The sequence below is a fragment of the Hyperolius riggenbachi genome, chromosome 4, assembly GCF_040937935.1.
Source record: "Hyperolius riggenbachi isolate aHypRig1 chromosome 4, aHypRig1.pri, whole genome shotgun sequence".
NCBI classification, from domain to species: domain Eukaryota; kingdom Metazoa; phylum Chordata; class Amphibia; order Anura; family Hyperoliidae; genus Hyperolius; species Hyperolius riggenbachi.
Window position 1 is genome coordinate 129297948 of NC_090649.1, and position 26983 is coordinate 129324930.

General features: G+C 42.2%; 1 protein-coding gene across 11 annotated transcripts in view; it reads right to left on the reverse strand.

Moving 5' to 3' along the window:
* SNED1 (sushi, nidogen and EGF like domains 1) overlaps positions 1 to 26983 on the reverse strand; it is a 222570-nt gene that overhangs the window by 94013 nt on the left and 101574 nt on the right. For 9 of the 11 annotated variants that reach the window (XM_068280636.1, XM_068280643.1, XM_068280641.1 and 6 more), the window contains 8 exons: positions 24324 to 24449; positions 22669 to 22782; positions 19420 to 19533; positions 17096 to 17209; positions 15641 to 15754; positions 15444 to 15557; positions 3096 to 3209; positions 2022 to 2135 (listed from right to left, as the gene is read on the reverse strand). In XM_068280636.1, coding sequence (XP_068136737.1) covers positions 2022 to 2135; positions 3096 to 3209; positions 15444 to 15557; positions 15641 to 15754; positions 17096 to 17209; positions 19420 to 19533; positions 22669 to 22782; positions 24324 to 24449 — 924 coding nt within the window. Of the gene's footprint in view, positions 1 to 2021; positions 2136 to 3095; positions 3210 to 15443; positions 15558 to 15640; positions 15755 to 17095; positions 17210 to 19419; positions 19534 to 22668; positions 22783 to 24323; positions 24450 to 26983 lie in introns of those variants that run through there. The other 2 variants (XM_068280644.1, XM_068280642.1) reach the window with 2 other exon arrangements.

Genomic DNA, 26983 nt, shown 5'->3' on the forward strand with positions numbered 1-26983 from the left:
ATCGGAAAGTAAATCAGCTCAAAAAATCTCACAGTGTATTCCCAGCATCAGAGATTATCAATTAGATGCTACTGTATATAGCAAATCCAATGGCTCCAAATCCACACACACCTCTTCACATAGCCTGTCTTTTCCCCTAGGCAAGGGATGACTTGCTGCAGTCAAGTGTCACATTGGGCACACTAACAAGAGCCTGTCTAATTCCCCCTCAACTGTGACTAAACACAAGTTGCAGTTTGATCCCTCAGCTGTGTCAGCTGACTGGCACAGCAGAGAGTTAATTGGTAAAAACAGGATGTTAACAATATGTCTGCTTCCATGAAAACAGGGAGTAGACACACTGCAGATTTATTGCAGGATTTGTATCAGCTGCCACTAACGGTAAAATTTGCTGAATTATCGTTTTCGTATGATTCTTCGTATGAACGATCGGAAATTATCATTTGGGACAACTAGTAGACAAAAACCTCCTAACCAATTCAATGAGATTGCCGGGATTGATCCAAAAATCGGATTGATTTAATTCATCTGATCGGATTGGTTAGGAGAATCCCAAATGATCATATCCGATCGTTCATACAAAGAATTGCTCGTAAACGATCGTTCGGCAAATTGTATCATTGGTGGCCACCTTAACAATGAAGTGTTTTTCTTTAAAGGGGAACTGAAGTGAGAGGAATATGGAGGTTGCCATATTTATTTCCTTTTAAACAATGCACATTGCCTGGCAGCCCTGCTGATCTATTTGGCTGCTGAAGTGTCTGAATCACACCAAAAACAATCATGCAGCTAATCTTGTCAGATCTGACAATAATGTCAGAATCACCTGATTTGCTGCATGCTTGTTCAGGGGCTGTGGCTAAACGAATTAGAGATAGAGGACCAGCAAGACAGCCAGGCAATGTACATTGTTAGATAGGAAATAAACATGTCAGCCTCCATATCCTTCTTGCTTCAGTTTCCCTTTAAAGGTTATTATGCTGCTAAATATCTTTTAAAGCAGAGAGGAAGTTCTCAATACACACTCTAATGTCTGTTAGGACTGATTCAGATGTCCCGGGGACGCTGCAATTTTTTTTATTACAGAATAGATGTAGTCTGCTGCACACTCTAGATTTCCAATACAGGTAGTCCCCGGGTTACGAACGCCCGACTTACGAACGACCCGACGATACGAACGCTGCGACCGTAGCTCCGCCCCATCACATGACGTCACGCCCGCCGGGGACTACCCGCTTTGCCCCCTTGAAAATGAAGAATATGAGCAGCGGAGGGTAAATAGAGGCCTACTCACCTGATCCTCGGCGGTAGAAGGTGCCCTCGTGGTGCCCGGAAGGTCCGCAGCTCGTCCTCTCGCTTTCTCCACTGTTTCCCGGTGGCTCCTGGCTTCACATACGGCGCATAATGTCGCAATTAGGAAGCGCCGCCACTTAGGGGCTCTTCCTTATTACGTCATTATGCGTTGCATGTGAAGCCAGGAGCCGCCGGGGAACAATGGAGGAAGCGAGAGGATGGGCTGTGGACCTTCCGGGCACCGCGAGGTGACCTTCTACCGCCGTGGATAAGGTGAGTAGGCCTCTATTTACCCTCCGCTGCCCATATTCTTCATTTTAAAGGGGGCAAAACAGGTAGTCCCGACATACGAACAGATTCAGGTTAAGAACGAGTGGGCAGTCCCTATCTCGTTCGTTAACCGCAATTCCTATAAAACAGTTCTCAACATAGCGTAACACCTGGTTTTGTTAGCAGGGCATTTTACTGTCATGGTTTTGATCTCAAATCTCAATGACTCTTCAACAATCCTTCAGTTTTCTTCATGGAAAAAAGAAAGAATCTTTCATTGTATGAGTACTTTAAATGGCTGATTGATAGATAACAGTTGCAGGGGGTCTTGACAGTCCTGTTACACAATTTAGCATAGGTCGATTTATCACTAACCATACGCAGTGGTGAGAAATCTGCTCACTGATGGTGCAATGACCCCCACTAGAGGGCGATAACATTTATCTGCTCATTCTCACCTGTTTCGCAGTGTCTCCCTGAAAACCTTGGATGACATACACACTGATATGTATCGCCAACGTCCTCACACATCCCCCCATTCAGACATGGTGATGAAAAGCAAGGTCTCAGCTCTGGCAACAAAAATAAAGATGATTGATATGCGGTCTGTAGATCTTTAACATTACACTTCTGGAGACATAAACAAATGGAATTCTTTTATCACAGTGTTGGCCATCTCCAAACAGGTCTAAAAATATAACTAAATAGCTTAGCAATTAGAGTACTCAAATGTAACCTTTTTGGGAGAAATTAGATTTCTGCAGCTAAAAATCATGTCTTGAAAGTTTGATCACATGACCAGGAGCATGTCAGTGAGTAGGTTTTCATTTAGGCTGTGTGAATTCACAGATTGCCTGCATTGCATCATCATACTGCAAGATGGAAGGCATAGGCTTAATTTGTCTGAGAAAATTGTAGCCTATAGCAAAGACAGTTTGTGGAGGAGGGAGGTGCCAGTGTCTGGGCTCCTGAGCACATAATTTATAGGAGGTTTACTTTACATCAGCCAATTAAGGAGCTTATAGAGCAATATCAATAAGCTATGCAACTACCTGCAAGTCCTGCATAGGAAAACATTGGCACTTGGAATAAGGCTTTAACTAATGTAATTCCTATATACCCAGCAATTTTCAGAAAATGCTAAATTGGTTTGAATGTAGGCTAGAATTCTACTTATAATCTCAAAGCAAATCTTAACTGAAAATAAAATGACGAGATAATAAATTGTGTCTAAAGTCCTACTCCTACATAAGAATTTCCTAGAATCCCACAATCTTATTTTGCATTTTGCATTTCAAAGCTAAAAATGTAAGTTTTAATGGTTTTATTTTCTGAGCCAAATGCTCTTACAAATCCTCTAGGTTTTATCATATTACAATCATCACTTTAGCCACGGATGCAAACTGTAAAGTTGTGCAGAGAATAGCAGTGTACTATGGTTCTCTGCACACTGAAAGCCACGACTGGGGCCACGCAAAGCAACATGGTATGAAATGCTATATCCTCAGATAATGCTATGGATGTTACCTCACCTGTCTCACACCGTCTTCCAGTGAAGCTGCGCATGCACAAGCAGCTGAAAGTAGAGGCCACATCCTCACACAGGCCGCCATTCAGACACGGAGAGGAGGAACACGGCTTTAATTCTGGGAAGAGAACATGAAAAGCTGAGCACCCCTGACTGAAACAGTAACGTATGTCACTTGGGGCTTGATTCACAAAGCGGTGCTAACAGTTAGCATACCTGTGAAAAGCCCCACATCACAGCATAAATCAGTTACGTCGTGCTAATTAGCGCTCGCGCGCAAAGTTCCGCACGCAAAACTTTGCGCGTGCAAAGTCCGGTGCGCGCGAAACATTGCACCCGGTGCAAATAAAAAGGCGCATCAGGTACGCCGTTTTCATCGCAGCGGGTGCGACGTTTCGCGCGCACCGGACTTTACACGCGCAAAGTTTTGTGCGTGGGACTTTGCGCGCGACCGAATTTACAAATTCGGTGCTAACCTACTTAGCACTCTAGTTAACACGTCCAAAGTGTTTAGGCGTGCTAACTAGGTTAGCACCGCTAAGTGAATCATGCCCCTAGTCTGATATATAGCTAGAAGAAGCAGTTTTGCTCCACTGCCGGGCACACAAAGTGATTCGTGCATAAGCTGGGGGAACCTTTGCAGCCCATGTTTCGTGCACAAAATATTCAGCTTATACGTGAGTATATAAGGTAATATACAGTATATTTACCATGGATATATATATATATATATATATATATATATATATATATATATATATATATATACAGGGTCTTCTCAAAAAAATTGCATATTGTGATACAGTTCATTATTTTCTGTAATGTACTCATAAACATTAGACTTTCATATGTTTTAGATTCAAATACACACAACTAAAGTAGTTCAAGCCTTTTATTGTTTTAATATTGATGATTTTGGCATACAGCTCATGAAAACCCAAATTTCCTATCTCAAAAAATTAGCATATTTCATCCGACTAATAAAAGAAAAGTGTTTTTAAAACAAAAAAAGTCAACCTTCACATAATTATGTTCAGTTATGCACTCAATACTTGGTCGGGAATCCTTTTACAGAAATGACTCCTTCAATGCGGCGTGGCATGGAGGCAATCAGCCTGTGGCACTGCTCAGGTGTTATGGAGGCCCAGGATGCTTCGATAGATAGCGGCCTTAAGCTCATCCAGAGTGTTGGGTCTTGCGTCTCTCAACTTTCTCTTCACAATATCCCACATATTCTCTATGGGGTCCAGGTCAGGAGAGTTGGCAGGCCAATTGAGCACAGTAATACCATGGTCAGTAAACCATTTACCAGTGGTTTTAGCACTGTGAGCAGGTGCCAGGTCATGCTGAAAAATGAAATCTTCATCTCCATAAAGCTTTTCAGCAGATGGAAGCATGAACCCACTTTTGAACCAGAAACAGTGGCAGAAGCGAGTGACCTGGGCTACAGAGAAGCAGCACTGGACTGTTGCTCAGTGGTCCAAAGTACTTTTTTCATATGAAAGCAACTTTTACATGTAATTCAGAAATCAAGGTGCCAGAGTCTGGAGGAAGACTGGGGAGAGGGAAATGCCAAAATGCCTGAAGTCCAGTGTCAAGTACCCACAGTCAGTGATGGTCTGGGGTGCCATGTCAGCTGCTGGTGTTGATCCACTGTGTTTTATCAAGGGCAGGGTCAATGCAGCTAGCTATCAGGAGATTTTGGAGCACTTCATGCTTCCATCTGCCTAAAAGCTTTATGGAGATAAAGATTTCATTTTTCAGCACGACCTGGCACCTGCTCACAGTGCCAAAACCACTGGTAAGTGGTTTACTGACCATGGTATTGAAAGGATATGTAGGTATATATGTATATATATATATATATGTATGTATATATATTAGTATATAGATCAATTTCATATACAAGCATACATGTATCTAAGTCTGTGCCTCATGTATCTATTCAGTGTGATATTAATGTGTCTATAGAACAATCAGCCACCCACACACACATCTGTGCAGGAAAAGCTGGCTGCATGAAGTAGAGAATAGCCAAATTCTTCTCTCTGGGCAAACCCCATTAATGCCCCAAATGGGGACACCTGGAAGGTCATAAATAACATGTTTTCCCTGTGATCATTGAACTGTGTTAATTCTCGTAAATCACATGACTTTCTGTAATTATGGTGACATATGATGATATACTGCGCATGAGCAAAATCCTGTATTGAGTAGGATATAAGGAAAGCAATTGTAATAAACAGCCAGCATAATTTGTGCTCACATCTCCTGTGTGTGTGTGTTCTGTTAACCATTTTATGTCCTGGCGCCAGGAAATGAAGTAGTCTAAAGCATCTGATATCTGACATGAACTTAAATAGATTACACTCCTTTCAGCTGAGGGCTCGCCGCGGATGGTCTTCTTCAGAGTTCACGTAAGTAATATGACTATACTTCTCTTTTTGTTTTTTTTAAAGAGAGAGGTGTCTATATTATTTATGTGAAATTTCTGTTGATACCAAAACGAATCCGGTTTTGGAGTTTGTGTTTTTTGATAGTATAATTTAATTATATAGATTATAAGGTTTTTAGAAGGCCTTAGTTTAAAAAAAAAAAAAAAATAGGGAGAATGCAGACTTTTGGTAAGTCTATTACACTTCTCTTAGTAGGTCTAAGGGAAATATAGATTTTTTGGGAAAAATCTAACAAATTTGAAGTCTGATCAACTTCAATAAATTATTTTCTTTTGGCAAGAAAATAGAGTTCATTTGGGAAATGAACAGGGCACCATATGGTATGGATTTCTGGGTACTTGTAGTTCTTCTTAGGTTTTGAATGGGTTTATTACAGTTTATTTTTGGAAGGTTTTTATAATGTCAGATAAGATTCAGATGTTTTAGGTTATTTGTCTGCGTTTGTTTTGTAACTAATAATCTGTTTTATTAGTAAGGTTAAGAAAAAAGTTATTAAATTCTGAGAAACAGTTTGGGTTTAGTGAGGTTGTAGAAAGATAAAATCCCTAGACAAAGTTTGTTTAGTTCTCATGAGATGGGAATTATAGATAGAATTATTGATAAATAGTAGTTATTGATAAAAATACTGTTGATACATTTTAAAAATATATAAATTATAATTTATCTGGATAAGAATTGTCTATTGGTACGGCAATATCTTATATTTGACACATAGATTTAATAGAGGGCCAATAAATTACAGTATAAAACTGAAATTAGATCAATGGGTCAAAATATTGTCAAAATGTTTCCTATCCCAATCCCTAATATAGATGAAATTTATGAACCTTTGTGTTGCCAGAATATCTGGGAGAAAAATATTTTGTTCATTCTTGGTTAGAATATAATATAGTATATTAGTCTTGGGCTGTCATTCCCTTGGGGGGGGGAGAGAGGAGTAATAGTTCAATCCATATACAATTGGTTAAAGAACTATGTCTAACGGTGATTAGAATTATATATGTCCAAGTCTGTCTTGTTTGTGTATTAATCTTGACTAGTAATGTGTGTTTTATGTATGCACTCTGGGTATACTGTACTCAGTTGGCCTGCCAACTCTCCTGACCTGAACCCCATAGAGAATCTGTGGGATATTGTGAAGAGAAAGTTGAGAGACGCAAGACCCAACACTCTGGATGAGCTTAAGGCCGCTATCGAAGCATCCTGGGCCTCCATAACACCTGAGCAGTGCCACAGGCTGATTGCCTCCATGCCACGCCGCATTGAAGGAGTCATTTCTGCAAAAGGATTCCCGACCAAGTATTGAGTGCATAACTGAACATAATTATTTGAAGGTTGACTTTTTTTGTTTTAAAAACACTTTTCTTTTATTGGTTGGATCAAATATGCTAATTTTTTGAGATAGGAAATTTGGGTTTTCATGAGCTGTATGCCAAAATCATCAATATTAAAACAATAAAAGGCTTGAACTACTTCAGTTGTGTGTATTTGAATCTAAAATATATGAAAGTCTAATGTTTATCAGTACATTACAGAAAATAATGAACTTTATCACAATATGCTAATTTTTTGAGAAGACCCTGTATATATATATATATATTGAAGAGTGAAATATAGAGCCTCTGGAAGAATAATATCCAATCAGCGTCTACCCACAACTAAAACATGACTTTTTGAGATTTAAGGGCTTCTTCAGTATCAGACAAAAAATTAATTGTTGAAGGAGATAATGTTTAGCCCTTAAACAAACGAAAAAGAGACGGCACACAATTGGCTGCAAAACTGTTGCTGTGTATTATAGAGCAAAGCACTGCATTACATGTTACGGACTTCCGTCCTTTCTCAGATGCATAACAGCGATTGAATACAAGCCAACATCATATATCACAAACAAACAGTCCAGGTGGACACCACCCCACTTCCTGTTTTCCCCACCCAACATACAATTAACCCTTGAATGTCCATCACCTAAAGTGCATAAATAACACGTTTTAATGTTCATGACGGTTCCGGCAAGAGGACGTGGGAGCAGACCGAGAGGCTCCAGAGGAAAACCACACAGAGGAAAAGACACACCGCAGTGCGGGCAGCGCGATTGGAACACAGCAAGGTCCATGACAGAGGACTCTGATTCCCAACAGGATTTTCGAAAGGCCCGCGCTCCTGTCACAGGGGGCACGTTAGAAGAGGCAGAAAGCCGAGGGGTCAGCAGCGGCACTGGGAAACAAAAACAGCAGCAGAGGAGAGAGGACTATCAACTGAGGAAACGTCCTTAATGGTGAGCAATGGGATTAACATTTCTAATTACATTCGTGACAATGTTGAAATGTCAGTGTTAGAGAAAGGGCTGGGTTTTGTTCCCACACATAGTGATTCTGCCTTTGATTGGGAAATAGACTTGTTTAAGTTTACTAGGAGGCTAAAGGCCCATACACACGTCAGATTTTTCCGAACGACGGGTCGTTTGAACGTCCCGTCGTTCAGTCGTCCGCACGCCAAATCGGGCGTGTGTACAAACTGTCGTTCGGGTGATAAGACTGGTCTTGAGCGATCCGCCCGGCGGATTGCTCAAAATCAGTCTCATCACCCGAACGACAGTCTGTACACATGCCTGATTTGGCGTGCGAACGACTGAACGACGGGACGTTCAAACGACCCGTCGTTCGGAAAAATCCGATGTGTGTATGGTCCTTTAGGTTGTGAGCCTTCTTTAAAGATTGTGATGATGATGTCATTGGCGACAAGAAATTGTCCAGGTACCTGCAAAAATCTGATTGCGTACCGGATGAGAAGTTTGCAGTGATAGATTTATTTGAAAAAGCGGTTAAGAAAGATGTTGCTAAAAAGTGGGACAAGAGCAAACATCTGCACCACAATTTATCACTAGCACAAAAACAGGCGTTGAAACGGCTGAGCGACAATCCGGCCATCATCATCACCAAGGCAGATAAGGGGGGGTGCCACGGTGATACAAGATAGAGATAAATACCTGCGAGAGGGGTTCAAACAGGTAAACAATGAGACTCACTATGTTAAATGAGAGGTCGACCCCACCCCCACCCCCACAGTAAAAGCCAAGGTTGATTTGCTACTGTCCACAGCCGTTGAGGACGGAGTTATTGACACCAGAACAGCTAAAGGGTTAACAGTTGACTGCCCAAAAGTGCCGCTGCTGTACCTGCTCCCCAAGATACACAAATGTTTAGAGGATCCCCCGGGGCGTCCAATCATATCCAGCAGAGGGTCAGTTTTATATCCACTGACTGGTTTTTTGGACGTTCATTTACAGGAGATTGTGTCCACATTCCAACATTGTCTTAAAGACACCACCGACCTATTAAACAGGTTGGAAGCCATACAGGAGATACCAGAGGACATTATTTTTTGCAGTTTAGATGTTCAAAGTTTATTTACTGCAATTCCAGAGGATGAAGCAATTGCCACCATAAAGGACAGACTGCTTGAGACCAATTTGTCCAATGGTCTAGTGTATTTCTTGTTGGATAGCTTAGAGCTAATTTTGAGGTCTAACTACTTCCGATTTCAAAGTGACATGTACATACAACGCCAGGGAGCCAGTATGGGCTCACCGCAGCTCCATCTATAGCTAACATATTTGTAGAGGCGTTGGAAAGGTCATTTTTTCTCAATGATCCGAAGTACAGGTCACATATATTTAAGTACTATTGTTTTGTTGATGATGTGTTGTTGTTTTGGAATGGCCCTGAGGAGCTGCTCCGGGAAATGGTCGAGGAAGTGAATAGCGCGCATCGTACAATCACATTTTCCCTAGAGATCTCGCGTGAGTACATCAATTTTCTCGAGTCAAAGATGGTGGGTTTGCCACCAAGTTGTTTCGCAAGCCCACCGATCGCAATAATCTTTTGCGCGCGGATAGCTATCATTATGGCCATGTGATTAAGGCCATCCCCAGGGGGCAGTTCCTCAGGGCCAGAAGGATTTGCACAAGTGACAGTGACTATCGCAGGGCCAGCTCTGAGCTCCAAAAGAAGTTTGTACAAAAAGGGTATAGCACTAACAAAATAAATAGCATCAGGCAGGAGGTGGGTAAGATAGACAGATCCTCCTTACTACACAGGAGTAAGAAAACATCAAAGCCGAAAGGGCTGCCATGTGTGATGGGGTTGGGCAAAAACACCAATATGATCAAACATTCCATTCGCAAGTTCTGGCCATTATTGAGTACTGACAGGGATTTGGGGCCACTTTCCAGAGTGAACCCATTTTCTCCATCAGAAGCGGTAGAACCATACAAAATCAGGTCAGGCATGTCGACACAGCCCCAGAAAAAGTTGAGGTAAGGGCAAGGCATGCACTGTACCATGCATGAATTGCAATGTATGCAGTGTCATTATCAAGGGTGACAGCATTTGCCACCCACACACATGACACAAAGTCAAAATAAAAGGGAGACATTACTGCTCTACAGCAGGAGTGGTTTATGGGTTAAAATGCCCGTGTGGGGCGAGACAACCAGACCGGTGCGAGCCCGCATTCAGGAACACAAGAGAGCCATCACCAATCACATTAAAGGAGAAAAAAATTATGACACATCAGTCGCTAGACACTTTAAGACAACGGAGCACAATGCAGCATAGTTGAAGTGGTGCGTGTTGGAGGCTGTGCAACCCCCAAAACTTGGGGGTGATTTTGAAAAACTCCTCAAACAAAGGGAAGCCAGGTGGATACATTTTCCGGACGTGGTATCTCCCAGGGGTAGGATTGAAAGGTCACCCCTGAAATGTTTATTGTGATGCTAAAGATGATATAGATGCAGACAATATGTTTTTATATTTTGTACTTTTATATGCATGCAGGTTTATGCAATATTTTTAACGTACATTTTTTCACAGGTTTTTTGTAGGAGGAAGTCCTTGTGATAACCTCTGAATCATGGTCAGTAATGGACTTGTTTATTTGGTAGCCCAGAGGGAGTGCCAATCGACCGTTATGAACATTAAAACGTGTTATTTATACACTTTAGGTGATGGACATTCAAGGGTTAATTGTATGTTGGGTGGGGCAAACAGGAAGTAGGGTGGTGTCCACCTGGACTGTTTGTTATATATGATGTTGGTTTGCATTCAATCGCTGTTATGCATCTGAGAAAGGACGGAAGTCCGTAACATGTAATGCAGTGCTTTGCTCCATAATACACAGCAACAGTTTTGCAGCCAATTGTGTGCCGTCTCTTTTTCGTTTGTTTATGGTGAACCAGAGACCGCTTGGGCAATCTGGTCGAGACTGAGCACCGGCAAAGTGTACATGTCATACATACCTGGTGTACTGCTTCCAAGGCGTCCCTTCCACTAATTAGAAATGTTTAGCCCTTGTCTATTTTGCTGTAGTGTAGCTTGTTGTAGTTTCCAATGAAAATTTACATGGATTTATAAAGCATCAGTGCTTCCACTGCATAGTTTTCCATGCTGCAATATGCAGAAAAGTGCTTCATCTATCACAGTGGTCTTATTCTGTATTAGTGCGGCTTTCTACCCATCACCATCTTGTCTTCAAAGGGTCCTACTCCAGGCTTGTGTTTCTGTGAATACAATGCCCAATGTTTTGGACATCGCAATTATACAATTTTTCGGTTAATATTTTCTCATCACCTGGCTGGCTGAGTTTTTAAGCTTTCTTCCTGTCGCAGATGTCCAAACTCCTCCCCCAACCCAGTCTTTATCCACGTGAGGAATTCAGGCAGGAGCTGCCCACCCTTTCCCAGTCATCCACAAGAGGGAAAAGATGGAGGAGGGGACATAGTCAGGTGGTGGCAAGATCCACTCTTCCCGCATCTCTATACTTATACAGTACAGATTTCTGTGTCTAGTTCTAGTTAGAGCCCATTTCCACTAGCTGCCCCTAGTGCGGCTAGTGGAAAAGGGCACTAACTGTCTTTTCAAAAGTGACAGTTAGTGAAAAAACAAATTATGACTGGTAATGTTCAATGAACAATAGTAGCAACAGCAGAAATGTTAAAGAGTATCCCCAGTGAAAAAGACAGAACCTTCCATGTAAGGCTCTGTCTTAATGCTGCCAGGATCGGTGGGTCTCAGGGTTATTAACCTACCTGCTGGCACAGAATTGATTAGACAGCGGAAGATCCACCCCCTCCATCAGCAAGACAGTCATGGCCATTTTTTCTAAAGTCTTCTGAACCTCTGGCCACCCCCACCTGTGTTGCCGTGGCCCGCCCCCAGCTCTGCAGCCAACAATTAGGCTGTGGCTGCGCCTGCTAAGCTGGAGGCATGCAGAGCTTTGGAAGACTTTCATAAAAAAAAGGGCACTATGACCTTGCCGAGATGGGGGGCAGAGTTTTTGACATAGAGGAATTACGGAGGAGCGCGTGAGTTATTAGCCAAGAGTCCCGCCGATCCAGGGAGTAGCATTAACACCAAGCCTTACATGAAGGGTACAGTTAAAAAAGGCACTGCGCAAAAATAGCGCGGGGTGATGCCGATAATGGCATCTTGCTACTAAAGTTATTTAACGTTTCAGAAATGTCCTGAAACTTTAAATAACTTTAGTAAGTTGTCATTAGCGGCATCTGTGATACATTAGCTGGTACCGGCGACACAGTCTCCTTTCCACTTCCTGTTTAGTTTGAATGAGTCCAAATGCCAGCCAATCACCATGCGGGGACTGAAGTTGCATGGTGATTGGCTGGCTGCCGGACTCATTCAAACTAAGAAGAAAGTGGAGAGGCGATACGGTCACCAGGTAATGTATACAAACCCCTCTGCCTGCTCTCTCATCCTCCCTCTACCTAAACCTAACCGCTTAGGCCCCGTTCACACTTGCGGTTTAGTAAAAACCGCACCGGATGTCCGGACCGCACCGTATCCGGACCGGACCTGATCCGTACGGTTCCTATCCGGATCCGGTCCGTTTGCATCCGGTTTCCGTGCGGTGTGAACACGGTTGCGGTCCGGATCCGGTTTCTTAAGGAGATACCATCCTGTAAATACCTGGGGTCTGGGAGGTCAGCAGAAGGGTCTGGGGTCATTGTTGGAGACAGGTGGACGTGTGGAGACCATCCGTGGATACAGAGACTGCAGTTGGGACCATGGATCCAGGCATTTTTTACTCGTAAACCTGGGAATTCTCTCTGTTGTTCGCCTCCTTCAGACATATCAGACATGTTGCTGGCAAAACGAGCTCCAGCATGAAATCGCTGCTGCCCCACTCTTCGCTGGGCCCATGTGGTCCCCATCCAAAATGCATAGGAAGTGGGGTAGAACGTCCGGTTTTTGTAGCCAGTGTGTTGTGCGCTCTCCGGCTCTCATTGCTTTGTATTGGCCGGATGGTGCAGTCCGGCTCCGCTCTGGATACGGCTGCCGGAGGAGCCGGACCAAAAAATAGCGCATGTTGGAACGGACGCCGGAGTCCGGATCCGGCCCGGATCCGGTCCGGCTCCGGTCCGGCAGAACGGACGCATGTGAACGGACGCATAGGCTTTTATTGCCATGCCGTGCGTCCGTTCCGTCCGTTCTGAAAGCGGTCCGGCTCCGGCACGGCGATTCCGGACGGCCACCGCTAATGTGAACCGGGCCTTAAGCCCCGCTGCATAACCTCCCCGCTGCCTAACACTAACCCCCTGACTCTACCTACTCCCTGCCGTCATGGGCGGCAATAGTACAAGCCAAATTGCGGCAAGGAGATTAAATTATGGTGCCTGATAAATAGCGGGCTCTAGATGTCTGCAATTTATCGCACCCGCTATTTATCGGGCGCCATAATTTAACCTTCTTGCCGCTAATTATGACTTGTGCTATCGCCACCTATAACGGCGCCATTTGTCCTGCTCCATTTTTATCTGTTCCATTACAAGACAGGCTCTGTCTTTTTCACTAGAAGTACTCTTTAATATAAAATGAATAGATTTCTTGGTAGCAAAGCTGGAAAATAGGCATGTCACACTATTATGAACAGTTCCCTCTCCATCAAGTTTGTTCACAGCTTTACACCATTAAAAATAGGCTCCATAGTGTTTACAAAGGATTACTAAGAGACCACACATCAGAGCCCTGAACTCAACAGCTGCAGTCTAGATCTGCCGGAGGAGGAAACAAACATTTGTTTTGGACATCAAGTTCAATATGCAAACCCAGATGATCTTTTTGTTACCTGAAGTGGTGCTTTCAGTGTGCCCTCCCTTATCTGTGACCACACGAGACAGAACGTCTGGCAGAAACATGGAAAGACTCAATGCTTGATCTTAATGAACATCTTAATACCAGGGCTGAGTTTCTGGAAAGGAAACAAAGGCCATGGCCTTGGGGCTGCTGCCTATTGGGGCAGCTGGACATAGAAAAAGGGATTGCTGAATATGAAAGAGAAACCTGCAATGTAAATGGGGAGCAACATATGGAGGGGAGCTGCTGCCCAAGGGAGCCGTATATGAAGGAAAGGGGATGCTGTACATGGATGTTATACACAGAAGAGGGGGCTGCACATGGAATGAGATAGGTGCTGTAGCACATGTATAGGAAGCAATCAGAAAATAAACCTATTGGCAAAAAAGTATATAGTTAAGCGATTGAGCTACTAGCTGTCCAGACTTTATATGGAAACTGATCATCCACTGATCTATGACACACCACAAAGGACATCAAATTACATGAATGCCGAAGCAGCTCGGGATGACCCAAAACTACTAGGAAAGTATAGGGGACTAAAAGTCTCCCCTATGAAAAACAAACACTCATTGTAATCTGCCTTCTTAAAGCAGAAGGTATTTGAGATAATTCAGTTGTTAGTGAGCAACTGTGGTCACCCACAATGCATCAATACTGAATATGCAAATCTCTTTGTGCCCCTGAAGCCCGGCTGGTAATCTCTTGTGACAGTCCAGCCCACTTTATAATTTTGCACACGACACAGGGTTGTTTTTACTGTGCAACATTCTCACATTCAACACATGAACATGAACTGTATGGCTGATATTGTGGTGAAACCCCTCCCACAGTGTGGACCACGGTTCTGACATCACACTGTGGGAGTCTTATTGCATTGTGGGAAATAACATCAGTTTCCAATTGCCAAAAAAAATACCAAGCAGCATCTCCTTCCACTGACATCACCTGCCAGCAGTAAAAATGTCACCATGTGATAAATGTCAGAATGTAAATCAGGGAGAGGAAAGCTTTTACAATGGGCAAACACTGACTAAATCATTTATACATAATTATTGTAAAAATAAAGCACTTTTTATTACATTATTTTCACTGGAATTCCTCTTTAATAGTGAGGACGGAAAGGGCTCATTTACACCATATGTACACTGCCACGCACATAGCATGTGAACTGCATGGAAGGCATCCATTGTATAAAATGCAATGTCTGATCTGATACTAGTGTGAGGTTCTGCTGTGAAATGTGCAGTTTTGACTGCTTTCCTATTTAGCCAAATGACAGTAGTCAGCAGTCTGGCACACAGCAGCACTGCAGTGCAACATGTGACCACCTGAATTGTACAGGGTAAACATAACCTATGAGTTAAATGTCTACATAGCCCTTTTGTCTGCCCATTGTGTGAATCAATATTCACAGCTGAAGGTGGCGTCCAAAATTTGTGCTGGGTCAGGACACTGAAAAGCTGAAGGGGGGTTGTCATTGACTGAAACCTTGTCAATACAGTTAGTGATAGTCCCCAGCTGCTTTCATCTGCTGCTTCACATACTAGTGCCCATGGCCGTTTCATGACTTTTATGAAACAAGGTACTGATAGACATACTTTTCCAATATTATTTATGTACAATGATAGCAATAGAAATTAACGAATGTCCTTTTTTTTTACTACAGTTATGCTTTTAGAATGAATGAAACTAGAAAACTTGATAAGCTTTTCAGCCACTGTGTCACAGTCCATGCCAAACCTGTTTCGCAGTTCAGTCCAGTAAATCCTCGGGGGCACAGGCAGCTGTAGCTGTCACCAAGATCTTCACATGTGGCTCCATGCAAACATGGCGAGGATGAGCAGGGTCTGATCTCTGGGGACAGACAGAGGATGTCAGAAATGACCAATGAGTGGCTAATAAAATATATGTCATGATAAGGAGCTCAACATTCCTACCATCTTGGCAGTGTGCTCCGCTGTACTGAGGTGGACATACACAGGTATACGTTATACCCAACTCCACACAACTTCCACCATTCAAGCATGGGAGTGACGAACAAGGTCTGATTTCTAGAAATATAATATAGAGTGGCCAGGTTATACATAGTACAAAGATTATAGTATGCAACAAACACACATACATATATACAGTAGAATCTCATTATAGTAAACCCTGATATAGTAAACCTCTGGATAGTATGTTATAGTAAACATCATATATATTATATATATTATTCCAAACTGTTATACAGCAGCTGAAGATTTTGGCATTGATCATGTCTATTGTATTTTTTTTATTAGCTCTACTAAACTTGAGGTTAACCACTTCTGGACCTTGATAATTGAAATCTTTGTCCTGTTTTGATCCTGTTATTTCTGACAGGGCTAAGATTACACTTCCGGCCTGAAGGAGGAAGTGCGGTAACGAGTCGTGGAAAGCAGCCAGGCAGCGCTGAAGGGTGGATCGGGACTCCCTCTGACGGCGGTGACGTCATCGCACCCGTCGCCATGGCGGGGGGGAAGCCCTCATGGAAATCCCGTTCAGAACGGGATTTCCTGACGGGCCTGATCGCTGGAGGCGATCGGAGGGGGTGAGGGGATGCTGCTGCTCTGCGGCTATCATGTAGCTAGCGCTAGGCTAGCTACATGATTTAACAAAAAAATAAAAAATAGTGCTGCGCTGCCTCCCTGGCAGATTTAATTGACCGCCAGGGAGGTTAATCAGTATTAATTAACATTTTGAATCTGAGTAGCTACGAACTCGGTAGCTACTCAGAAGCCCATCCCTGTCAGGAGCCAATGAAAGCGGCTCCTGTCCGGGTCACTTAGCTCTGCCGTCATAGCGGCGGCAGGGAGAGGGGCCTGTGGGGATGGAGGAGCAACGTGTCCTGCGGGTACGTGTGGCGACTCATCGGGAGGCACTGTTCTTTGATACCAGCATTCTCTGGTCCTTAAGGGGCAGAGACTGCTGGTACAGAAGTGGTTACATTCTGCAGTTAAGACAAACACAAGACACAGAACATTTACAGTATATCACACTTTTCTCCTGGTGGACTCAAAGCACCAGAGCTGCAGTCACTACGGCACGCTCTATATAGGCAGTAGCAGGGTTAGGAAGTCTTGCCCAAGGTCTCTTTGCTGAATAGGTGCTGGCTTACTGAACAGGAAGAGCCTAGATTCAAACCCTGGTCTCCTGTGTCAGAGGCAGAGCCCTTAACCATTACACTATAATTGTAGCGACATCTCTCATTGCTGCCAAATCATTACAACTATGGAGTTCTGTTTGGCAAAGGATCCAAAGGACCTTAATCAACTATCTCATTTGTAGCAGAATTACTATGAGCTGAAATTAGATAGAATGTTTTATGTAGTAGAGAACACCAGCTGGGCACCAGGGAATCATATTCTTACCTGTTTCACAATGTGCTCCACTGAACTCCAAAGGACACAGACAGATGTATGCGGTTCCTTGATCCTTACAGATTCCCCCATTCAGACAAGGATTAGAAGAGCAGGGTTTGATCTCTGGAAGTCAGAAAAATTAGCTTAGGCTATGATTGTAATGGTCACTTATAAAATGATATAAAGACAAAAACACGTACAATATTTACAGTGGTGCTTAAATGTTTATAGAATGTAAATTCTATAAAATTGTCTATATTTGTATATGAATGTGACCTAAAATATCATCTAAATATCATCTAATTTTCAAACAAGTTCTAAAAGTAGATGAAGAAAACCTAGTTCAGAAATGGGGTAGGGTGATGGTGGCCCCTACATAGACCTCCATCAGGAGGAGGATAACATTATGTGTCATTTTATTACTAAGTACAGATTACAGGACGGAATTATTAAAGAGGAGCTGTCAGCCATACTATCTCAGAAAAAAACACACACATATAAGTAGATAAATACTTGCTCTATTTACATAACATGTATTGCACTGTCCACGTTTTTCTACAGTAAAAAAAGAGAAAATCCTTCTTAGTATTTCCCATTTTAAGTGTGCCTATTTTGAAGCCAACCCTGATGTCATTTCCAGCCCTACTCTTCTCTGCCTGATTTGCCCGCCCTTCACTATAGAAAGTGCATTGTTTCAGCATGAGAAATATTGGCCAATCAGAGAGGTACAGAGGTATGGGAGGGGAAAACAGGAGGGAAAGAAGCTTCAGCCAATCAGGCTGCATTAGTTAAGTCTGAGGGGAAATAAGGAAGCAAAAAAGCACAACCCAGCATGCCCTGCAACTTCCTTTTTGTGTACCAAATCTTGTGTGTACCAAATAAGTGTCAGGTAAACTGGGGAATGATCCTTTATCAACAAGAAAAGTAATGGTGTTTTTACCTTTTGGATTGCCTGGTTAGCATCCTTATTACTTGTTTACCAGATAAAAATAAAGAATTGATTTTTGATTTTATGCCTGACAGTTACACTTTAAAAAGAAAAAAGTTAAACATTGGAAACGGATGGATTCAGCACCAGTTATTAGCAGATGTATTAACAGGTAATCATCAACAGCACAATGGACAAGCACCACCTAGATAATAAGCTGTAATGTGCTCAGGGTAGATGCATACATGTGTAAAATGAGAAAAACGTTTATTATTCTATCAATCCAAAATCCCACATAAAACCATTTGGACAGGAGAGAATGGCTGGAAAGCACAAATACGCTGAGATATACAAACTGAATATTGTGGACTGCAAAAAGCACCACGTCCTCCCCGGGATCAGTGGGGAGAACGTGTTACCTCCACACGTCAGACAATATCAAAATCAAATCATTATATAAAGAGACATCTGCATAATGATTGCATGCAAGAATAGAATGCATCTAAGGGCATGTCAGTAGTGGCAGCTCAAAGCTGTTTTCAGATATTGGAGCTGCTGCAAGATTTGAAGAAAGAGGAACTTTAGTGAAAAGGGGGAAAAAATCAATACATTGCAAAGTGAGAAGTTAAAAAATAAAAGAGAGATCAAAAAATTATTGATATTCGCCATGTAATTTGTTCATGTTGTTTGGTCCACAATGAGCCTGCATGTCATCATTTTTAGTACTGGCAGACAAGAAAAAAAGTGCCATTATTTATCACCACACCCACTAACATTGCGATAGGCTAAAAGGTTGTTTTTTATAGACATAATAATAATTGCAGTATTTGTATAGCGCCTTTCTCCTGTCGGACTCAAAGTGCTTGCGAGGCAGCCACTAGAGCGTACTCAGTAGGCAGTAGCAGTGTTAAGGAGACTTGCCCAAGAAACTCCTTACTGAATAGGTGCTGGCTTACTGAACAGGCAATCCAAGATTTGAACCCAGGTCTCCTGTGTCAGAGGCAGAGCCCTTAACCATTACACCATCCAGCCACAGCTGTACATATGCACGGAGGGAGATACTGGTTGATAGGCAGTTAGAAACAGCTGTTATTTCCCACAGTGCAACGAGATTCACAGACAGGAAACTGTCAGGACCTAGGTCTTGACGTCACACTGTGGGAGGGTTTTACCACAATATCAGCCATACAGACCCCCCCCCCCCCCCCCCCCCATGGGAAAGGGGGTATCAACTACTGATTGGGATAAAGTTCAGTCCTTGGTTACAGTTCCTCTTTAAATACCACTTTTTGGATTCTCCTTATATTTGTGTAGTTCTCATTAAACATTTAACTATTAGTTAAATATGAGAGATCATGAATTAACTAATAATTGTAAGTTTTTATCCCGGTTTGAAGGTCCTTACCGGTCTCGCAGGTGTCCCCTGTATATCTGGGAGGACACTGGCACAGTGCTATTCCCCTGTACACCTGGCATGTTCCTCCATTCCAGCAGGTCTTGTAAGTGCACGGCGATACCTCTAGGATAAACAGGACACACAAGAACTAAACTGCCATAAATCCCTTTCATATCAGAGACACATGGAAAGCATTGAGGCATCAAGGCCTGCACAGTATCATCCATTATCGCACTCACACTATATTCATCACATTGTACCTCGTGGAACTATTAGTTCAGGACATCAGTTCACAAAGTCTTAAAACCACAAAGGTCTCAGCAATGTTTGACAAAGAATCAAATCTCTGTTGGCCCCTTAGCAATCTTCCCACAGTCAATGAGAAAACAAAACATAATGTTATTATCAATTTGCTATTTTCTGCAGTACAAGATGTACATACTACACTGCCACAGGAACATGGCTAAGCACCGACAGGAAACAGGATGTAAAAGCCAACTGACAGCTTATAGGTTTACATTATACAGATTCCCTCATTATATGTTTTTTTCACACTCATGAGTTATGTCACCCCCTGAGGCCAGATTCTACAAAAAATTGAATCACTTTGCCTATTTTCAGTTTTAGTTTAAAGCGGACCTGGACTTTCTCTCTGCTCTAAAACATAAGCAACAGCATGATAATCTTTAAATGAAACAATTCCTTATTACAGCTGATAAAATCCTGCAATAAATCTGCAGTTGTCTACTTCCTGCTTTCATGGAAACTGCCATAGAGTTAACATCCTGTTTTTACTAATTAGCTGCTCTGCTGAGGCAGCCAGCTGACACAGCTGAGAGATCAAATTACACTCTAGATTAGTCACAGATGAGGGGGAATTAGACAAGGTAAACTCTGTAAATACATACAGGGTGATGTCTCTGTTTTCCTTCTGCCCTGTGCAAGAATTCAGGTCCACTTTAACCTCCCCAGCGTTCAATTTCCCCAGGATTTCTGTGCAAACAGTGATAAAATTTATTTTTAAAACTTTTTTTTTCCTGTAACTTGCCAAAATGTGTCAAGCAAGGGTCTAGTATACAGTGCAGTGGAGTATTGATGTGTATGCATGTTTATACTGTTCACAGCATGTTTTTTTGAACGGACATTTCTGTCCATAACGCTGGGGAGGTTAAGGAGTTTTATCGCATTTTAAGACAGAAGGCATTTGCAGTTATTTAGCTTTATATGCGAGCTCTCCCATAATGCATCACTGCTAAGTATGCAGGCAATACCATGTGAGCTGTGATACATCAAGAAACCTGAACTAATACTGGATTTATTTGGTAACACATAGCTGATGAGCATGGACATAAATGCCCTGATGAATGAAGGTTGGAGAGCAGTAGAGAGCCTGTGTAGTCCATAAAACTTTAACAGGATTTATAACCAAAAAAAGGAACTGTGTCCTATTAGGAGGCATAAGTTTGCAAGCCTCAATGTGGTCATGTCAGATCATAATAAAGAATGCTGAAACGTGAGAGAAATTGCAGTAGTGCAATTGTAGTAGATTAGATGCACCTGTAGTGAGGTAGATTTTGCTATACATCCAGAAATGTATGCCTATATTATAAAAATACTGCACTGCAGGTGTTTACTACAATCACATGATTGCTGTGCCAATCACTGTCAGAAATAGCACAATATCCTTTCACCTGCTGGTGGTAGTATGTGCCTGGAGTGTAGTGAACATCCACTGCTCTCCAGCAGTGTCCACTGCTCTCCTGCAGGTGTCCTCCTACCAATCTGGAACAGACTTGTAATTCAATGTTTCACCTGCAGGTAGTATCATGAGCTTGCATTACGTTGAGCTTATACTTTACCACCAGCAGGAGTTCTTCCCCAGACTATGGACCTCCTTTATAAGGGCTTGTCCTTCCCTAAAGACTGCCAAATATCCAATTGCTAAGCCCTGTGTGCTGCAGAGTCGTTGAATATATTTGTATGTTCATTCACCTGTGTTCTTTTTTGTTGTTGTTGCTGCTGCATTAACTCTTTATTGAAGTGCTTAGAAAAAGATTACAAACACCACTATGGTGCCGTGCTCCACCAACCAACCCATTGCATGCTGGGAGATGAAGTACTTTAATGTGGGTACATCTCCAGGCCTCCCTTATGGTGAGTTTCATTTTATATATTTTTCTACATAGGAGCTGAGTTGCATTTAGCATTTGTGCAGTCTGTGATACTGTTTAGCAGTTCTCACTGTCACCTGATATGACACAGGTGAAGGTTAAAAACCCCCCACAATTTTTTAAAGAATCCAGCCCAAGTTTGCTAGATAACACAGGCACTCAACTGTTCTCTACAGTAGTCTTAAAGAGAATCTGTACTCTAAAATTCTTACAATAAAAAGCATACCATTCTATTCATTATGTTCTCCTGCGCCCCTCTGTGCTGTTTCTGCCACTCCCTGCTGCAATCCTGGCTTGTAATTGCCAGTTTTACGCAGTGTTTACAAACAAAAGACATGGCTGCTAACCAGCATGTGATAGGCTGAGAGAAGCTCAGTCTGTGACTCATACAGAGCCTGCAGGGGGCGTGGAGATGGTGTATATAGCTTCTGCCTATCACATTCCAGCCTGAGTGCCTGAGCCCGACAAAGCCGTAAAAGGAAAGAAGATTAGATTATATAACAGAGATAATACAGCCACTGTGCTACTAGGAAAGGCTGCTGTAAGACAGACCACATTAGAACAGGTATAGGAACTTATAGGATAGAAGAAATAAGGCTGAAAATGTTGTTACAGAGTCTCTTTAAGGTGGCCACTAATGATACAATTCGCAGAATGATTGTTTATGAATGATTCTCCGTATGAACGATCAGAAATGATCGTTTGGGACCACCAATGGACAAAAATCTCCTAACCAATCCGATCAGATTGAAGGGATTCATCCAAAAATTGCATTTTTTTCATTAATCTGATTGGATTGGTTTAGAGATTTTTTCCATTAGTGGTCACAAATGATAATTTCCGTTTTTTCATACGAAGAATCGTTCGTAAACAATCATTCTGCAAATTGTATCATTGGTGGCCACCTTTAACAGGACCCCAGTCTTCAGATAGCTGAGTGGATAGGAGTTTCCTGCAGAACTGCACATGACTCTTCCTACTCATCAGAATACTGGATAAACTATATCTCCCTATCTATTCTCTTCAGCTGTTTCTATCATGCTCTATGGCACATCATCCTCCATGCCCATAACCTTTATGTAATTACCTGTCTCACATACAGAGCCAGTAAAATCTTGTGGACATAGGCAAGTGAAGGATCCGGGTACATCCACACAGGAGCCTCCATTCTGACAGGGCTGAGAGAAGCACTTCCCCATGTCTGCAAAACACACAGGAGAGTTCCATAAAGTTTTCCGAGCAGTGCAGAGCTGCCAATAGAGGCCCGTGTGCCAGCGTTTCTGCTTGTTTTGCTTCCCACAGTCCTGGTTTCACATGACATAAAAATGCATTGAAATGGTTTAACACAACAGTTGCATCACTCCAGTCAGCAACGCTGGCAACATTTTCATGTCCCCGTAAGCAAAAAATCCTGTCTAGTACACAAATATGGTCTCTAGAGTTGCTCTTTCAAGTAAAACTGGAGCAAAAGTGGAGTATTATCCAGATAAACCAATCAAATTTCAATAAGTCAAGGAGTCTGATTGGTTGCCACTGTAAATGGCTTGCCTTTGCACCAGTGTTGATAATACAGCCACTGAGAGTTTATACGCCATGGTTGCTTTTCAGTCCCACTCTAGCATTGTCTTCAATTGAACTCCCAGCAAAATGTTTGTTAAAGGATAGAGTGGGAAATTGTCAAAATGTTTGTTGGTTTATATTTTTGTTTTAGGGCCCTTTGAGGTTTTTTTTCCCCTCACATTCTATCATGTTACTGCTGACATGAAGTAATAGAAAACCTTTAAGGAAACACACACAGTAATAGTTTGTAATAGTGTGAGAAAATGTTGGGATCTTTGTCAAGTTTTTGTTCCTGATTGTGTCCCCTTTGGAGGTGAATCTCTCCAGTGGCCCCACTAATCCGTGCCCCCACTAATCCACATTAACTGGAATAAAGAAAAATACAAATTTTACCAATGTTTTACTTAAATAGAAATCCAAACTGAGGAATATGTGTTTTTTTGTATGGTGTTTCTGACCCACTGGCTTCATGCTTTTTCTAGGTCAATAACTTTTAAACTACCAAAGCTAAAAGATCAGCATGACAGCCACACGACCATCATTTTAAATAAGAAATATATATGACAGCCATGGGTGACGCTACACTGGGGCATTCTGGGGCACTGCCCCCTGGAATCATTCTGCCCCTCTGAGTGCACCCCTGAGTTAGGCAAAAAATATCTAAAGCTAGCCATAGAAACATATATTTTTGATCACCCAGATGGGCCCCACCGGCCAGCCATTGTACCCCCTTTGTGCCAGCCCAAAACGTTGATGCTGGAGTTGCTACTGATGACAGTCTCCATATTCCATTTGGTTCTGGTTTCCTTTAGACCTGTTTCACACCAAAAGTGGACTTCTACAGTTTTCCAATCTGTAGCTTTTCAAAAAAATGCTCAGTTAGTTAATATAATCATATGGACTATTTCATGCTAGAGTGATTTGTTTTTATAAAAATCGCAAAAGCATTTTTGCAGCGATCTTGATTGTGTAGAAAGTATAGAAGATCAAAACCGCTGTGAAAATCGCTTACTAGAAATCCCTAATTGCAATCACTAGTGCTTTTTGGTGTCACACAGGTGTTATAATAATTCAGTTATTTCTCTTTCCTTTACACCAATTTGTGTTACAGCCATGAACAATTCTAATCCTAATGTAGAGCTACTGAGTCAGGTAAACAGTGAGAAAGCTGTGACTTCTTACCTATGCTACAGTGCTTTCCCGTGAAGCCACTTAGACAAGAGCAGGTGTAGGAGGGGTTACCGGTGACACAGTCATCTATACAGCGACCTCCATTCTGGCAGGGGCGCAGGGTCCAGCAAACAGAGGCTGCAAAACATAGTCATGATCATTGCATATGCATGTGCCAGAACTGCTTGTATCTTTATTGTCTTGTATTTTCAATTAAGGCCCGGTTCACATTTGCATTTTCAGCCAAAAGGATCCAGTGAGCGGATCTGGTCCACGCTTCACCGGATCCAGATGGCTCGTCCGTGGCCCTGTTCGCATTAGTGAAAACGGATCTGATCAATGATTGATCGGATCCGTTTTCACTCGTCAATACATACCTTATCTTCATAGGCAGCCGGCGGTAGAGGCTTCCTTTTCTTCCGCTGTGACTACACAGCACGTCATGTGACTAGTCACATTGCGCGTTCTGTAGTCACATGACGCGGAAGAAGATGGAAGCCTCTACCGCCGGCTGCCTATGAAGATAAGGTATGTATTAAGCCTCCCTAGCCCACAGGCCTGCTGCTGCAGGTTCGCTCAGGTTCGCGTCGGCCCATGCCACCATCCCCCGTAGAATGGTCAGTTTCTTCACTAGTGTGAAGAAACGTTCCAATTCCCATTGCCCCCAAATGCTGCAGTATTTTTTGTCCGGATCCGTTCCACTAGGCAGAATGGTCCGGAAAATTAGGGCCTGCGGCATTCGTTGGACCCAGGGACCGGAACGTACGGAACGTATCTGTACCAATGGACGTATGTGAATGGATCCATGGGTTAACATTGGATCCATTCACATCCGTTCCATTTGTACAGTATACGTTCCGGAAACAAATGCAAATGTGAACCGGGCCTAACTCATTTAAAATATTGTTAAAAGAACGCTTTGTGCTACTCTTACACGCTGTACCATGTTTTTGTCATTATATTAAATGCACAAGCATGCAGTACTGGCAGCAGAGAGAGATCTATATTTTACCATAATCAATGAACAGCTGTTGGGATAAGATATCAGTCATAGAGATGGGCAAAGAGATGCTGATAGCTCCAGCCTGTGTGCACATTTAGTGCAACTTGTACACAGCGCTTAGCTAGGCTAATAAATATGTACTTCCTGAAAATTTTGATTGGCTTAATTCCAAGCTACATACAGTTTGCATTAAATTTTGCATGCAAGCTGGAATTATTAGCATATCATTGAGCATATCTAGTCAGCCACATGGTGGCCACTAATGATCCAATCTTTTTCATCCAATCTTACCATTTCTATGTAATATAAGGGACTGCCTAAATTATCTATCCAATATATTCACTCAATTTACCCTTATACTACATAGATTTTGTAAAATTTGATGAAAAAGATTGGATCGTTAGTGACCACCAATACAGAGAGTGTTTTCAGTGAGTCTCGAGTGACCCATAGACGTGCACTGAAGATGAACTGGGTTCCAAAAACAAAATTCTGAATGTGTTACAGCTAACATTGGGGAGGTTGCAACTCTTAGGCTGGGAGCACACTTGCATGTTTCCAGCAGTTTGCTCCGCTTTGCATTTGGAATTGCGTTTCCCGCTGCCGTTCATCATTTTTGGAATCGTGGCACAATGAATTTAATTAGGAAATGCCAAAAATAGCAACTTGCAAGCATAATTTTAACCTTTAGGCAAGGTTGGGCAGGGATCCCAAGGTCAGATGAAATTATTGTAGGCTTTAAAGGCATTTAAAATGTACATAATAATAACAACCAATGAAATATGGACAGAACCTCATCTCAAAATGATACATAGGACAACATATGCAGTCAATATTAAGTAGAGAAATCCTCCAATCACTTATAAGCCCTGTTGTCCAAACATGTGGTGTAGAAAATGCTGATCTAATGCAATGTTTATGGAAATGTACAGTCCTATGCAAGTACTGGGAAACTGCGGTTAGATCTATTAATATCATGTGTAAGTCTACAATAACAAATGATTTAACATTGTTATTGTTTAATTATAAACAGCACAGAAAGGGGAACTAAGCCAAGGAGAGAGGCAAAGACTTCCCCTCTGACACAATTAATGGTGAGTGAGCACAAAAAGCAATCTGTGATCTGCTTCAGCCAAATGGATAACAGGTGTTCAGGATGAATTCTCGGGACTGTTCAAACCCAAAAGGCCAGAGGTAATACAACACTCAAAACAATTCCTACACTGGTGTAAACCATTAGTTTCTGCTGTCAGCTCAGGAAGTTTTGAATCAGGATCACACCATTCATTGGCTAACTTAAAGAGACACTGAAGCAAAAAGAAAATTATGATATAATGAATTGGTTGTGTAGTATGAATAATTAGTAGAATATTAGTAGCAAAGAAAATATTCACATATTTTTATTTTCAGTTATATAGTTTTTTTATAACATTGCTTCATTCTCTAATATTTGCAGTTTACACACTACTCAGCATTATAAATGATTTTACAGAGCAGGCCAGTGAACTTTCGAACCCTTCTCTGGAGAGAAAAAAAAATATAGTGCCAGGCACTTGAGATAACAAGCTTCAGAAGACAGAGCTCTCTGCAACGTTGAAAGTCCTGGAGCTCAATGGCTCTTTTGCATAGATAACAACTGGAGTTTCTTAACTCTTCCTGTACTGGAAAC